We start from the raw sequence: 17,447 nt of genomic DNA, 5'->3' as shown, positions 1-17,447 counted from the left end.
CAAAATGGGCATCATAGTTAGAACTGACCCCAGGAAATAAAGAATACCCTTTGATTTCTCTGGCAAGGCTTATAAGCAAGGTCAATGATCAAAACAAATTCTACCAGTGGGAAGAAACCAGGGTAAACAGTGTGGTCAACGAAGGAATTTGTTGTATCAAAATAAGATAACAGTTATCCTTGAGATTCTCTGACTGTTCATTTTCCACTACAGCATCATTGAGCTACGAAACAGGGGGTGTATTCTGGGTCAGTGACCACTAGGTGTTACTCTTCCATTACACATTTTTCTAAGCATTATTTAACATTGTAAATTTCTGATATCTAATTCAGGGTTTTATATTGGCTGTGGTCAAATTTACCAATTATTCCATAGTTTACAGGATTATAAATAGCCACATAAAGGCTGATGATAATAACCATAACCTGAGATTTTGGCATTGAAAAATGGTGTAATTTTGGATTACTATAATTCTGGAGCTTAATCATATGTATGTATTAAGAGCAGCATATATTTGTAACCATATGTTTGTATTAAGAGCTAAGAGTGACCAATTTTTAAAATAATAGATATGGAAATTAAGGTACATAGATGTGTTGGACAGAATCTGTAGCTCTGGACCATAGCAAGAATCTATAATACCACCTCTCACTTACCATTCTCCTTTCTGCTGAGTTGGACCCATATCTCTATGCCTATAGTAGGGGCAACCATGCTTGATGTTGACAATGATAATGATGATGCTTGTGATGATCATGATGATAATGCTAATATGCTGAGTTGTGTGCTAGCACTGTGCTAACTCTTCTACAGGTATTGTCTTATATTAAAAACTGTGTTTAAGACTGTGTATCTGAAACCTGGTTCTAATACTTATTACCTGTATGATTTTTGTCATGCTACTTAAATTCATCATGCCTCAGATTTGCTATCTTCAAAATAAAATAAGTCATTGTAATGTACAAGACTATTACTTTGTATTGATAAAAGTTTAAAATACAATTAACAACACCACCTTGTGGATCGGTACCAATTAAGACCAAGTGATATAGGTCGGTATTCGAAAATATCACAGATAGTAAGGCAAAAATCCAAGCTAGATCCTTATATTTGACCTTTATACCTTGTTATTCCCGTTACTGAATTCATAGATGCTTGGTCCAACACTGGGTTTCTGGCTTAAATCAGGTAAATGGGAGCCCATTCCCAGGATTTTTAAAACTCCAATTAGAAAAGACTATCAGTTGCTTTCTGAAATTGAAGATTTCAAATCTGAGTTCAGGAGATATTATCACTCACACAATTTATTCAGGTTGAGGAGGTTTAGTCAGGGTGAGAGATAAAATGAGAGAGAGAGAGAGAGAGAGAGACAGAGACAGAGAAGAGCAAAAGAATATAATACTCAAGCTCCTAATTCTAATTTTCATAATAAGGAAATGCCCAAGTGCTTCTTTGCTCCTTTTATTATTTTCTTTTCCACACTTAATTTGATTTTATAACCCAATGACATTTTTGCCTACTAGTTTGAGATTAGTTTCCATTGCTTAATAGATCATAGCCATTATCATCTTACATCTTCTAAATTAAATATCATACAAATTAAAACCAATTTGATGACAAATAAAACTAATTCTGAAATATCAAATGAACTATGACCCTCATACAAGAATAATCAACTTATTATATTAACAGGGAGATATTATTTCAAAATTCTGAATCAGATTATTCTATAGATAACATGCGTTATCTAATTTTGCAATACCAACTTTGTATGCTAATTTTTTTCTTATTATTTTGGAAAATAAATTTGTTCTTAATTACCATGTAAAATGTTTTTATTTAGAGCATGTACTCCTCAGTCTCAAATAAATTTGAGTGTCCTACTAGATTAATTGTTGGAAAAGTAGTTATTGATTGGAAAAGATCGACATGGTGCTAAATATTGCAAGACACAATCCTAAGTATATTAGGTACCATATAATTTGCCTTGAGGCAACATTTCAGCCTGATGGAGGAGAAGGATTATAAAGAGGAAGATAGGGAGCAGAGTAGAAAAACCGTTTACTAAAAATGATGGATTATGGGAAGTTCTCTTTAAAATATGTAATTTCATATATGTATGTATATGCTAATAAACATTCTACTTTTATTAGTCTTAAGGACTATGGAGCATTTGCTGTGATAATTTGTATACTGTAGAGCTTATTTTTCAAAATATTTAGTGTTTTAAATTACAAAAATATTATTACGTATCTGATTGTTTTATAGTAATCTTAAATTAGCTGCTAAATTCCTGCTTAGTCTACTTGAGCTATGTATGTCTTTCCACTTATCTATGTGATAAATGAGTTTTTCATGACCGTTCACTGATGTAGAAATATAATGTACATATAGTACATAAGAAAATTTAAATAATGTCTGGAATAAGTTTTTCAGTATACACGTTCTGGGAACGTGAAACTCAAGCTAATACAGCCATTTTTTTTCTCTTTACTCTCTAGGAAAAACAAACAATACGTTGAATTTGACAACCAGCTGAAGTTGCAGATAATGAGGACTTACCATTGTATACCATTACTCATCTGGACCTATATGTTCCATACAGTTGATACCATCCTATTACAAGAAAAACCTAACAGTTATTTATCAAGCAAAAAGATAGTGGGTCTGACAAAAGATGATGGCAAAATGCTACGTCGCACCAAGCGTGGCTGGATGTGGAATCAGTTCTTCTTATTGGAAGAGTACACAGGTACCGACACACAATATGTAGGCAAGGTAAGAATTTTTGTATGAGAAATCTAAAAGCTGAAAGTGACAGCTATTTATTTTTTACAGTAAGTTTTCACATCACTAGTGATTATTAAAAATATTTAACTAATTATGTTCAGAAGGTGTGATATTGCAAATTATTTTAGTGGGGAAAAACAAGGAACCATATTTGGATTCTAAATGTAAATCAATTATCAATAATAAGCATAAACTACTAAGTCATATGTGGATGGATGTGATTCATTATTAATCAGCTAGATATTATTTAATCATATGTGTATTATCTAAATAAAACTCTCCTTGAAATCTGTTGATAAATAGTTTATCATAATTAGGAATAGTATACTGTGCATGAGAAATAAAGTACTTCCAGATGTTTCTATTTCTTAATATCAGCTAGGGTGAGCTTCCTGCTTGTAATCTAGACGTAAGTGTTTAAGGCAGAAGGATAAAGACAAGATTTTTTTTTTTTTTTTTTTTTTTTTTTTGAGACGGAGTCTTGCTCTGTCGCCCAGGCTGGAGTGCAGTGGCGCGGTCTCGGCTCACTGCAAGCTCCGCCTCCCAGGTTCACGCCATTCTCCTGCCTCAGCCTCCGAGTAGCTGGGACTACAGGCGCCCGCCACCACGCCCGGCTAGTTTTTTGTATTTTTAGTAGAGACGGGGTTTCACCATGTTAGCCAGGATGGTCTCGATCTCCTGACCTCGTGATCCACCCGCCTCGGCCTCCCAAAGTGCTGGGATTACAGGCTTGAGCCACCGCGCCCGGCCGACAAGATTAAAAAAAGGAGAAAGAAGACACTATCTTTACGAAGATATGCTTCTGTGTTAGCAGAAGCAAAGTTGCTCATTAGCAATAAGAAGCACACAATAATAGAGAATATGTAACTCCCTTCTTGTGTTCAATTTGGAGGAAGCAGATTCATTGCCTCTCTTTCATTGGTGTTTAGATACTTCTTTTTCTTTAGCTCATTATTTCTCTAATTTTCTTTCTTTAGTGGCATGACCTTTCTGACATCCATAATTTTCTATATATCTATCATCCTTTTCCTTACCAATCACATTCATACTATTATAAACTCAGGACAATTCTTTTGTTAAGTATAATTATTCCCAATTTACACCCGTTGCTGAGGTATGTTAAAATTTTTACAACAAAACAGTTTTAAATGCTAGCAGTCTACAGATCATAATTTTTTTTTTTTTGAGTCATGTCATATATGTACTTGGAGGGACTGTAATGATTTGCGTATTGTTTGACTCACTGACAACACCAGGCACATAAATTAGAGCAGGCTAAAAATGAAAAAAAAAAAAAAAAAAAAGAAAGAAAGAAAAACACCCAAGTACCTAATATCACAAATGTCATGCTTGTACCTTTTAAAACAGAAATACATTTGCTCTGTGAAATTGCCAAAATTTTGATCTAATTCTTCCTTGCGTGTGTGGGCCAATCAAATGCAGCCTCCTTTATCAGAAGCCTATTATTTCCTCTTCTTTTGAAATTTATCTTTTCTGATTCCATAGGTCATGCTCATTCCACCCCATTCAGTTCGCTTGCTGGTTCCTTTTTGCCTGTTATTTCTTCTCAGGTTGGTCATATGGTATCCTCAGGCATCCCTCATTTAACAACACTTTTCACACTACAGTTAATAACTAACATCAGGAAATTCAAGTTCAGCAAGCAAATGTTTTTTGTCTAAGGACGTGAAATTGCCTTATGATTCTCCAAGGAAGTGTATAAAGGACACATTGAGGTCACAGGGCCTTACAGAAACAGTTTTATCCTTGGAGATTCACAAATACAGAAGAATAGCCACAGATAAAAGAGATGCTCATAATCTTAAGGCAATTAAGGCTCTACAGCAAGCATTTATTTTAAGCTGAAAACAAAAATACTTCCCCTAAAAATTGAGTGTACATTAATTAATTTCTAAATTGACCACCATTCCTGCTCTCACATTTTAAATATACATTATGGTTTAAAATTTTGTGCACAATCATGCTTCCTTTTTAATTAATTCTATAATCTGTCATACACAATTATGAAATATCCATGCATAGTTTTGTTTAATTACTTTTCATAATTTTTTTTTCATTTGTGTTGGAAAAATGGCATTTTGGATTTAGGCATGGACAAGTTAGGGTGTGTGATTTTTTTGCCAATTTATTCTTGACAACGGGGTTATGAACCACAAATGGAACACTCATTATAATATGAGATGTTTGGAGAAAATAAACACAATGAAACCAAAACCACCTGTCAACTATTTCTGTGTTTCCAATGGGTAATATGTATATGAAATAGACACCTCAGCAAAATAAAATACTTTTATTACTTTTTAAAGAAAAAATAAAACTCTTTCTGTTTTTTTAATAGGGACTTATCTAGGATATGCCATTACCACGTAGCTAGTTCATTATAAAAGTGGGCTGGATTTCAACCACATCTTAGCTTTTACTAAGTTATTAAGGGCATTTACTCTCATTATCCTGCTTTTCTGGCTTTTGACATCACTATTTATTTGCATATATAGTGGTTGACTGGACCCTTAACTCTAAACTTAGTCAAACATATGAATTCTGATAAGGACTTAACTTCTTGAGCACCTTGCAGATTGTCTTTTTGACCACAATGTTTCTGGTCTCCCCGGGTAGACCTCAATCTAGTCTTCTAGGATCCACTGCATTGGTAGCACATCCCGTAAAGAAAAGGCCTGTCGTATTCACCCTGCGCCAGGATTGGGAAGGGCTAAGTAGCTTCTAATGGGAAGAAATCTCCAAGGTTTCTTTATAGTTTTATGGAAACTAGGTATCATAGAAAATATTAATTTACAAGTGCTGTAAAATTGCATAACATTGGGAAGACATATTTTTAGAGGTTAAAAACTGGGTTTGATCCTGAATTGAGAGAAAGCCATTTTAGAAAAATAAAGTAGTGCAGCAAAATTTAATAAATTATATACATGTATACACACAAACATGCAACTTACAAGATTTAGTCTTAATTGTGACACGCAGTAACTATTGTAATTTAGAAGTTGTTTAAAGTTGCCAACCCTCAGATTCTTGTTGGGTAAATTTACGTTGTCATTAAGATTTCTTAATTCCAAATTTCTGGTCTTTTCTAAGATTTTGGAGAGGGCTGTCATTAGGGACAAAAAGAGCCAGAGAGATTTTTGTAAATATGTGCATCTGGACAAATCTAAGAGGGTTGAATTGCATGTATATAGCACAATAACGAAAAAAATAGGCTAGTCTAATAGTATAAAGTTAGACTTTCACTGTGAAAGATCCAGAATTCTAGGATAGGTTTTTTTTACATATAGCATGAAATGTAAATAATCTGTTAAAAGCCTTTGTACAAATCAGTTATGGGGGGAGCACAGAGCTGAAATAATCAGTTTTCTTTCATTGTTCAGGATGGATTAGAAGAGTAAGAAAATGAAGTAAGATAATTTTAATAAGGCAATACTGCAGAATTGTTATAGCATTTTAGACATTTGAAATATAGGACAGAAAAGTCAGAAATGTTAGAATATATAGCAAGTTTTTGTTTTTTGCAATAATGCAATTTGATGTTTGGTTGATTATTCTTGACTGAAACTATCAGAAATTTACTAATATTGTTTTATATAATAAGGAAAACTTTCTATCTTTACCCAAGAAGAAAACAAAGTCATAATAATTGTCATCTAGCTTCTCTATAACTTGAATAGGCACGTGTGACTGAATTATTTAGGTAGAATCGTAATACTTCTCAAGAGAGAAATTAAAATAACAAGAAGCATAGCAAATGTCCCTACTATTCTTTTAGAGAATATTTATAACACTTTAGTTTGTTATACATAAGTCCAAAGTCCAGAATAATCCCTGCTTATCATGGATCAATAATCATTAACTATATCCCAATTAGTATTGAGAATTGAATAAAATTTACCTATTTGATTTTAATATCTAGTTGTTAAATCACATTTATTTTATGAAGAGAAACCCAATACTCAGACACAGCAGACGTAGTATTTATTTTTTAAAAGGAATAAAACAGTGTTTATTTTTCACAATTGTGAAGATTCATTTAATAAATTGGAATATCAACTTAATTGACCATTACATTTTAATTTAAAAATATGTATTTAGCACTTGCTTTGTGCAGAGCAAGGAACATGGAGCTACGGAGCCACCTGTAGGTAGCCACTATTAAATAAGGTACCTTTGTCACAGAGTGACCTCTGAAGTCTTTATAATTTTAATTTAGAAACTTTTGTTATCCCATTCTGAAATCATGAGTGTAATAATAGAATCTAGAGTGGAAAGGGATTTTAACATAGATTGAACTCTGTCTTCATGGTTACAATTGGTTTATATGTTACCTAAAGCAACGGGAAACACAATTAACAAAAGAAAAATTGGTAGGAGTCTGTTTTATATTTGATGGTGTATCAAAAGGTGGAGTGACACTCTTTCACATTTACTGGTTTGTACACTAAATATTAATATATAGCTGAAGTATATATAAAATAATGGACTTGAATAGGTTATTTTTTCTTATGCTTTTCAGGTATGGCAGTTTGAGGTGTACAAGTAACTGATGGAATAGAAACTAGAAACAGAAATAAACTCTGAAATTTATTTAAAGAGTTTTGATGAGTTGTTATAATATATCACAGTGTTTTCCAGAATCTAAGTAAAATATGTTGATGAAAGTTTGTAAGTATCATTACTTATGGTGCAGTACATGGAGCAGTTGCTTTTGATTTGTAAATACATTATATTCCAAAATTATCTTTATGCATTAGTTGTTTATAACTCAGAACACACAAAAAATTAAAAATTATGACAAGACTTTAAGGACAGCATACTGAGGCATGTTTAGCCCTGAGTTCTATAAAAATTCACTGTTAACATACAGCTCCATCTTCTAATTTTCACTGCCAATACTTTATAATCACTTTGCTGGACAACTGCTTTAGCACACTAAACTTATCTTTTTCTTGACTTTATTTATACTTTTTTTTTTTTTTTAATGATCAGAAGCAGTTTACACAATATCTCTTGAATAATCCCAATCTCTAGCACAAAAATACCTCTAAAAAATTAACTGAAATTCACTTAGGTTGAATTCAAAGTGTCCATTAGTATTCTTGCAAATTCCAGCCTATGTTCTATCTCCCCATAACTTTGTAACCTGAGTTCTAGACAACATGATATTTCTTCTTCCATACACCTGACTTTTTTTCATCATGTCTACAGACCCCTTCCCTGGGTGTATCTTACCCACTTTTTCATAATCTCATATCTGTTTTTTGTTGTTGTTGTTATTCACTCTATGTCCTACCACAACTTCTGTGCACAATCTTACATAAAACCCATTTCATTTTCCCTGGCTGGAATTATCCCTCAAAACTATGAGATCCTCTCTTAAAATCTTATTCGTAGGCCAGGCACGTGGTTCACACCTGCAATCCTAACACTTTGGGAGGTGGAGGCGGGTAAATCACGAGGTCAGGAGTTTGAGACCAGCCTTGGCAAGATGGTGAAACCCCATCTCTACTAAAAAAAATACAAGTATTAGCCAGGCGTGGTGGGGATGCCTGTAATCCTAGCTACTCGGGAGGCTGAGGCAGGAGAATCGCTTGAACCCAGGAGGCAGAGGTTGCAGGGAGCCAAGGTCTCACCACTGGACTCTAGCCTGGGTGACAGAGCAAAATTCTATCTCAGAAAAAAAACCGGCCGGGCGCGGTGGCTCAAGCCTGTAATCCCAGCACTTTGGGAGGCCGAGACGGGCGGATCACGAGGTCAGGAGATCAAGACCATCCTGGCTAACAGGGTGAAACCCCGTCTCTACTAAAAATACAAAAAACTAGCCGGGCGAGGTGGCGGGCGCCTGTAGTCCCAGCTACTCGGGAGGCTGAGGCAGGAGAATGGCGTAAACCCAGGAGGCGGAGCTTGCAGTGAGCTGAGATCTGGCCACTGCACTCCAGCCTGGGCGACAGAGCGAGACTCCGCCTCAAAAAAAAAAAAAAAAAAAAAAATCTTATTCATAGCACAAGTTCAATTATTTGGATATATCTTCTATATTGCCTCCTAGATTCTGTGACATTTGGGCTTTGAGTCTGTGTTGGATTTATTTTCTTTCCCCAAATTTTTGACATAATAGGTTTACTCAAAATTAATAGTCAGCTGCTATTTTAAAAATCTTTATTCTTTATTAATCTGAATCCTGAGAAATTGGCCTTATGAAAAACAGAAAAAGCAGAGAAAATTTTACAGAAATATGTTCCCTTTTTCTGACAAATGGTACATCAAAGCCAAACTTCCTTTGTTGTTCTTCCAATTCCTTTCCTGTATTTCCATTATATCAGAGGGTTCTCATAACTGTGAAACCATTTAAAAATATTAATTGTGGTGGAAAATGGTTCTTAATATGGCTACCAAGTTGTATGTTTAATTTTTTTTTTACACTTCCACCACTAATTTCAGTGTTTTTGAACTACTTCTAATATTCCAACATACTCTTCCTCATCTTCTAAACTTGCACATGATCAAATGCACCTTTATATACTCATCAACAAGGGAGAAAGGAGGAAGGAAGGGAGGAAGGAAAACAGGAAGGGTGGGAGGGAGTGAAAAACTTGCAGATGATCGAATCCACCCTTATATACTCATGAGGAAGGATGGGAGGGAAGGAGGGAAACAACAAATGTCAGAAGTGACATTATCTTTAGCAGGGTATGGAGAGAGGGATGGGGAAAACTCTTTACATACAAGGCCATAAATTATGATGATTATGATGTCACTATAAAAGCAGTATGTACTCCCTGTTAAAAACCAGGAACATAAAATTTAAAAATAATTTTTAAAAATCTACGATATTTATAATGATATCACTAAGACAAGGGTAAGTTGTCTAAATATTTTTCTACCTATTTATTGGTTTTATTTTTAACACTGTTGATTTTCTATTGTTTTCATACCTGTTTTATCTTGCTTTTCTCTGTCAATTCTACGTTTTGGCCTATTGTTAAAATGTTAGTATTAGCCATGTCATTTATGTCATATATATGTCATATATATGTCATATATAAAATCATAAAAAATTAAAATTTTTCCATATATTTTGTTTAGACTGTCTCTGGTTTTATACATGCAAACATGTATAAAATCATGATCCACCTGCCTCCACGTCCCAAATTTTGTACCTAATATTTTTAGTACAGTTGGCTCTCCATATATGTGGATTCCACATATGTTTATTCAACCAACAGTAGACTGAAAATATTCAGAGAAAAATAAAAGATTGTTGCACCTTTAGTGAAAATGTACAGACATTTTTTCTTGTCATTATTCCCTAAAAAATATAGTATAACAATTGTTTACATTGTATTTAGAGGGTATTAGGTATTATAAATAATCTAGAAATGATTTAAAGTAAATAGAATGATATGCATCGGTTAAATGTAAATTCTACACCATTTTATATAGGGACTTGAGCATTTGCACATCTTGGTATCTGCAGGGATTCCTGGAACCAATCACCCACGGATACCAAGGGATGATTATGTATTATAAATTATCCTTGTTAAGGCTAGATTACTGGAGGGAGAATTCTCAAAATTGAAATATATGAATAATTTTAAAGTTCTGGGTACATATTAGCCAATGGCATTTCAAAAATTTATACCACTTCTCTTCCACCAACAAAAAACTGATGTACCAACGTGGGGCATTAGTTATGCAACATATTTGTCTGGTTATGACTGTATTTTAATGTGAAATTTAGTCCTGTGTAATATTATTGTTCAATTAATTTTGAAAAAAACTGAGCACCTACAGTGTGGAGCACTATGTTAAGTCCTAGAAATAGTAGTAAATAAGATTAATTTGTCCTTATCTTAAAGAATCTGTCTATTATAAATGCAGTGCTATTATTGCTCATTGCTGTGAGAAAGACCTGCTAATAGCCTCAATTCAAAAATAGTAGACAATTTTTTTGTGACTCAATAGACTGAATTCCTAACACATAAACTCTATTTAGCTTAATTCTGCACTAAAATCATCTCCAAATTAACAATGTATGCATGTTTGTTTGTTTAGAAACTGCCATGTTTCCTTTTGCTGATGACTAGATATTTGTATCAGATATTCACAAATATTCAAACTGTACTCAAGCAAATCTTTTATAATTTCTGCATTATAAATCCTAATAATTCATACTAAGAGTCTTATAGGAACAGTAGTGGTATTCATGGAAAAAAAATGCCTGGAAAATATTGTGAAAATATCTAACTTTCTTTAAACAAGTTTTTTGAAGTAATTGGGGTCACTTTAGATAGACAATTGACTATATGCTTAGTAAAATTTACTCAGTAAATATTCTAATTCATAGCCAGAATTTCCAAGGAAGGTGATTACTAACTCATCATATCAGAAATTTATGTTAAAAACAGATGCACAAAAAAGCTGTTCAATAATAGTGAATAAGTGAGTGACTAGGCAAATCTAAGAAGAGGCCTTTCTTTTCTACAAAAGAGAGAAAATATTCATACATGGTTATTTTGTGAAATTTCCAACTCCCTCAATGTTTTCCAACAACAAATGTTTCTCTTGAAAAATTTTAATAATATTCTCCCACAGATTTTTTAGAAAAAAACTACATTTTAAAACTACTTTGGTAAATGTTTCTTATATACTTGAATGTTTATTACGTACTTGCTGGGTATAGTATTCTTAGGAAAAGAATTTTAGAAAAAAAGTGACAATGGTGTTGTTGAATTCTCTAGCATTCCGTATGTTGTGTCTCCATATTCAAATTCTTCCTGGGAGTAAGCGTTTTAAATGCTCCATTTAAAAAATTTTCTCTTTAACTCTGTCATTTTTTTCTCATTTATTTTAATGCAGTTATCAGATACATATCTATTGATCTTTTTATATTTCTGATTAAATATTTCATCTTTATGAATACCACCCTTTATCTGTGATAATACTACTTACTTGGGGTTAACTTTGCCTGCTAAGAATTTACCCACACAACTTCTCTCATGAATGTGCTTGTGTGGTTTAACTTTTATCATTCTTTTGCTCTCAGCCTCTCTGTATAATTCTATTAAAAATCCAGCTGTAAAGATTTATTGTCATATAAAGAGGTCAGAGTTGGTTTATTCTTTTTGTGCAGTCTGACAATATTTGACATTTAATTGGCTTAAACTCATTCATATATAATGCCATTATTGATATATTTGGATTTAAGTCTGTCATTTTCTTGTTTTCTGTTCCCTCCAATTGTTCTTTACAACTTTGTTTCTGTTTTTTGTTTTGTTTTGTTTTGTTTTTTGTTTTTGTCTATCATCTTTTGGAACAGTTAAGTATTTGTTTAAACACTTATGTTTATGCTCTTTATTGGCTATTCTTAGCTATACTTCTTTGTGTTTTTATGTTTTTAGTATGTATTTAAGGCATCTCAAGATTCATTCTTAATTTGTTACAGTATAAATTGAATTAATAATGTATGTTTTAGCATTTAATACACTCATCTTATAATAGTATAATTTATCTTGCAAGACTTTGTTCTATTTTTGTAATATATTTTTCTTGTATATATTGTAAACTTCACAATGCATTGTTAATGCTTATTAAACAATTAATTATTTATTTAAAACTTTTAGAAATAAGGGTAATCTTTTATATTAATTTATATAAATATGTCTACTCAGTGTTTTTTATTCTTATCTATAGTTCAGAATTTCTGTGTGACAACATTTGCCTTCAACTTGAAGGATTCTTTTAGCATTACCTGTAGTGTGGGTTTGCTGGAAACAAGTTTTCTTAGCTTTTCGTTATTTGAAATATCTTTATTTCATCTTCATTTTTGAAAAATATTTTAACTGGATATAAAACCGTAGGTTAATCTGACAGTTTATTTTCCTTTTAGCACTTGAAATTGTTGTTACGTTGTATTATGAATTGTATTACTTTTAATTAAAAATTAGCCATTATTCTTATTGTTGCTGCCCTATACGTAATATGTATGTTTTTCTGGCTTCTTTTAAAGTTCTATTTATAGCTTTGCTTTAGGTATTCTTAATTTGACACCTAGGTGTGATTTTTGTTTATCCTGTTTGGAATTCACTGGCCTCCTTAGATCAGCGAGTTGTTTTTCATCAGAAATTTAAAATTAAATAGCCATTTTTTAAAAAAGTTATTTTTGTGTTCATTATATCTTCCTTTTGGAAACTTCAAATACAAGTATTTCAGGGCATTTCATATTGTCTCATCGTTGGAAACTATTTTTGGTTAATATAACCGAAAATTGTCTCTGTGCTTAAATTTGGAAAATTTATTTTCAGATTTATTGTTTCTTATGTTTCTGTGCCTAATCTACCATTATACATTTTTAATTCAGTTATTATATTTTCAGTTCTGGGTTGCCTTTATCATCTATTATATTTTTTACAAACTTTATGACATTTCTCATGTACTTCCCTATTCTTTCAGTATGCTCTATGAATTCTTCAATATATTGATGGCAATTATTTATAAGTCTTTGTCCCATTAAATTCAATATCACAGTCTTCTTTAAGTCTATTTCTATTCACTACATTTTTTTATTATGTGTTAGAATGTTTCTGCTTTTTTTAATCTCTAGAAAGCTTAGATTATATACTAGACACTGTGAATAACACATTGCAGAAATTCTATTATCTTGCTTTAAACAGTGTTGGGTTTCATCCCAGCAGGCAGTAAAATTGCACTGGATGTTACTTTGATCCTGTGTAGGTTTGGTTTTAGAAATTTCTAGGCAGACTATTATTTTGTTTATTCCCTGAGTCCTGTAGTATAACCCTTCTTAGTACGGCTTCCTTACTCTTAAGTTATTACACTACTAATGTTTCACTGGAAATCCCAAAGTGTTTACCAAGCGTGTCTACCTAAAAGGAACTTGAATTTTAAACTCTTCTTCTCAGTATCTGAAGTGCTTCAAATCTCTGTCAGCTCTTACTCGTGTCTTACTGTATACATGTTCAGTTTAGAAGTCATGCATGTGTATGCCAGTTTTAGAGCGACCTCCTCTATGGTTTCCTCCATTCCTGGATCTTTCTCCTCTCAATTGTTAACCAATATGGCAGCCTTGAATCCTGACCCTTAGTTCTTAAACTTCATGTTTTACATGACACATGAAATGAAGTATTCCCTCAAAGAAATTAATGTAGAATTCACTTTATCCCCTGTTTGCTTGTAATCTTTCCAGTCTTTGTTCACTCCTGGTTATTATTAAGTGCCATGTATATATACATGCACATACATATATATATCTCTATATAAAATTTTAATGTAATTTGTAGAATGTTACTTATTGTTACTTAAAAAAAGGGTCAGTTATATTTGATGTCAATACCAAATTGCCTTAATTATTGAAGCATTATGGTTTTATTTGACAGTCTGGTCATGTAAGTTCCCCAATTGTAGTCCTCCTTTAGAAGATCACTGTGACTTTCAAAGTCCTTCAGATTTTCATAAAATTATCTTGTCAGTTTCCATTAATCTGAGAAACTGTTTGAGAGTAAAGAAACTAACATGAAATACTTATCTAAGAAAATGTATAATCTTGCATTGAATCTTGAATTTAAGTGAGGAATTGCCATAATGGCGTTACTAGAACAATGGGCATATTTGAAGATGGACTGTTTCTTCTAATGTGGAATATAATTCTATGGCTAAAATTCTTTAATTTAAATTTATAATAATACTGTAATTATATTACACTCTCCTTGCTCTTAGATTATAGATTCTGAAATCTTCATTTAGTGGTGAAAACAAATAATATATCTGCAAATAAGTGAAAATAATTTTAATAAATATAATACATACAATAATACAGATGACAAAATATCTTATATATACAAATATTTATAACTTGATGAGAAAAAGATAGGAGAAGATATAAATTAGAGCAAAAAGACTTCATAGATACTTTACAAAAGATGATATCCAAGTGGCCAGTATGCATAATAAGATGTTCAACAATTAAAAATGCTAGAAACATAAAAGGAGGAAATAAATGGAGAAATAAAGGATGCATAAAATTAGAAGACTACTTGAGCTCAGGAGTTCAAGACCAGTCTGTACAACATGGCGAAACCTCATCTTTACCCAAAAATACACAAAATCAGACTGATGTGGTGTCCTGAGCCTCTGGTCTCCGCTATTAGGGAGGCTGAGGTGGGAGGATTGCTTGAGCCAAGATCACACCACTGTACTCCAACAGGGGTGAGACCCTGTCTCAAATAACAAAACAAACAAATAAAAAAATAGAGGACTGTAAAATAACCTAAAGATTAAATATCATCACAATCAATATGCCTGTGTATTTCTGGTAACTTACCTGTTTCAATCTTATAGGAGGGTCACTCAAATTCTGTCAACTTCTGTACACTCTTTAGCCAGATTCACTGATTATCAATATTTCATCCAATTTGTTTCATCACTATTTATGTTCATAAAGAGTTTATGTTAAGGTAGAAATAGTTCAGGTTTTTCATTACGTCTAGAACTTGTCCCTGCTTGAGATCTACAGAACGTTTGAAGCACTCTCAAATTCACACTAACTTGGTGGAAGATTGAACTCTAATTTCTGTTTCCTCCTAATTACATTTCTGTTCATTTCCTTAGAGTTCTTGACAACCTTTTTCACTAAGTTACTTGGATTTCTGTCTTGTACATGTGAAGTTTAGACAACAACAAAACAGTTGGGCATTTTAAGAAGAGACCTGGAAGTTCCACTCTCTGTGACTCCTCTCTAAGATCGTGCCTTCCAATTTCTTACCACTGTCTCAGGCTCAAACGCTAACCTCGGTCTCTTCAGCACAATAATATTGCTTCTCTCTGTTTGAGCTCCATCTATAACAGTCTCTACTACCCACAACTGGGAATTACCCTCAGAGGGTATGACCCTCTGGTATATCATAACCAGAGTCTGGTTATGATATAGGCCATAAGAAGCTTAAATTAAGGCCATAAATTTTGCAGTTCTTCCTCTTTGGTTGGTGTCCAGTGTCAGTAAATTTTTGTCTATCTGTATATTTGTTTGTTTGGGTCAGACTATCTTAATTATCCTCAATGGGTATATTTATCCAACACAACTGCTTTGTGAAGACAAAAACCTGAACACCAGGATTGCTTTTGAGAAACGCAGCACATTGTGAATATGCAGGTATCACACTAAGGCTTACAGTATTGTAATATTTAAAAATTTTTCAAATGTGCTAAGTCAAAGTAAACACTCTTGTTGTTTATCCCAAAGCTATACTTATTATTTTGGGTTCATGTTTCAATACATTAGGTAGAGAGTTTTATATTGTAGGTGATAATATGACTCATTCTCTTATTTTGATATGTTACTCTTAAGAACAATACTTTGTATATTTTGAGGTGCTCTAGCATGTTAAGAAACATGAGAGTTCACTGTTTCCTTATTAGGAAATAATTCAGACCTTCAAATGGGAATCTGCTTTGGCCTTGTGTAAATATTTTCTAATCTCTTCTTGTCTAGATCTCCCAAGTCTGTTAGAGAGTCACATCCCTGCTCTTCTGGTAACAATGTCTCAAGCGGCTGTGAGATCAGGAAGTAGCTTCCCTTCTTTCCAGGGCAATTCTGTGAGCACCTCCACTCACATGTCAATCAGAAAGTGAGGGCAGATGTCAAAGACCATAGCCTTTATCTTGTAAACTTTCTGTTCTTTTATTTTATTATATGTGTATAACAGATATGGGGCTGAGGGTGGGGAAAATGGAGAGCTGTTGGTCCAAGGGTCAAAAGTGGTAGGATGGGTACATTCTAGAGATCAAATGTACAGCATGGTGACTACAGTTATAATACTCTGTTGTATACTTGAAATTTTCTCAGAGAGTAGATACTGTTTCCTCAACACACACACACACATACACCCACATACACACACACACAAAAGGGTAACTATATGTGGTGATGGATATGTTAATTAGCTTAAGTGTGCTCACTTCATAATTTACATGTACATGTATTGTACACCTTAAGTATATACATTTTGTATTTGTCATTTGCATACCTCAATAAATCTTGGAAAAATCAAAATAAATTAACACTCACATCACTGTTTTGTCTTTTGTATTTTATAAGCATACTCCCATCGAAGTCCATTCAGACAAGTTTATCCCTGAAAATATAGAAGCCTCACCAGCCACTTCAGTGCCTGGAACATATTCACACTCAATTCATTGTTGATTTTAATCTAGGTTTTTTGAGCACAGAACTGTAATATTCTTTATCACTATTGTAATCAATGCACTGATTAAACACAAAATAGGAAATCTAAAATGAACAGGCAAATATCTTTCAAACCTATAGAACTGCTTTGTTGGAATTCTACAAAGAGAAAAAAAAAAGCACCTATCATGTTTCTTTTACTTATTTTTCTTCATAAGTACAAGCTCATTATTTTGCTTGCTATAGATGACCTTTTCTTTTCTTCTGTTTTGTTGTTGTTGTTTGTTTGTTTGTGTGTGTATTTTTTTTTTTTTTTTTAAGATGGAGTCTCACTCAGCTGCCCCACACTGCAACCACTGTCTCCCGGGTTTAAGCCATTCTCCAGTCGCAGCCTCCCGAGTAGCTGGGAATACAGCCACCCACTATCATGCCCAGC

The 17,447-nt window shown here is 33.0% G+C and overlaps 1 protein-coding gene across 1 annotated transcript in view; it reads left to right on the top strand.

Annotated features, from left to right (window-relative positions):
• Positions 1-17,447, top strand: part of CDH9 (cadherin 9) — a 164,308-nt gene that overhangs the window by 46,218 nt on the left and 100,643 nt on the right. Inside the window, exon 2 of the mRNA XM_025388463.1 lies at positions 2,502-2,778. Coding sequence (XP_025244248.1) covers positions 2,551-2,778 — 228 coding nt within the window. The 5' untranslated portion in view covers positions 2,502-2,550. The remainder of the gene's footprint in view (positions 1-2,501; positions 2,779-17,447) is intronic.

Source organism: Theropithecus gelada, chromosome 6 (assembly GCF_003255815.1).
Source record: "Theropithecus gelada isolate Dixy chromosome 6, Tgel_1.0, whole genome shotgun sequence".
In the NCBI taxonomy this organism is placed as follows: domain Eukaryota; kingdom Metazoa; phylum Chordata; class Mammalia; order Primates; family Cercopithecidae; genus Theropithecus; species Theropithecus gelada.
This window is presented reverse-complemented; position numbering and strand designations above follow the sequence as displayed.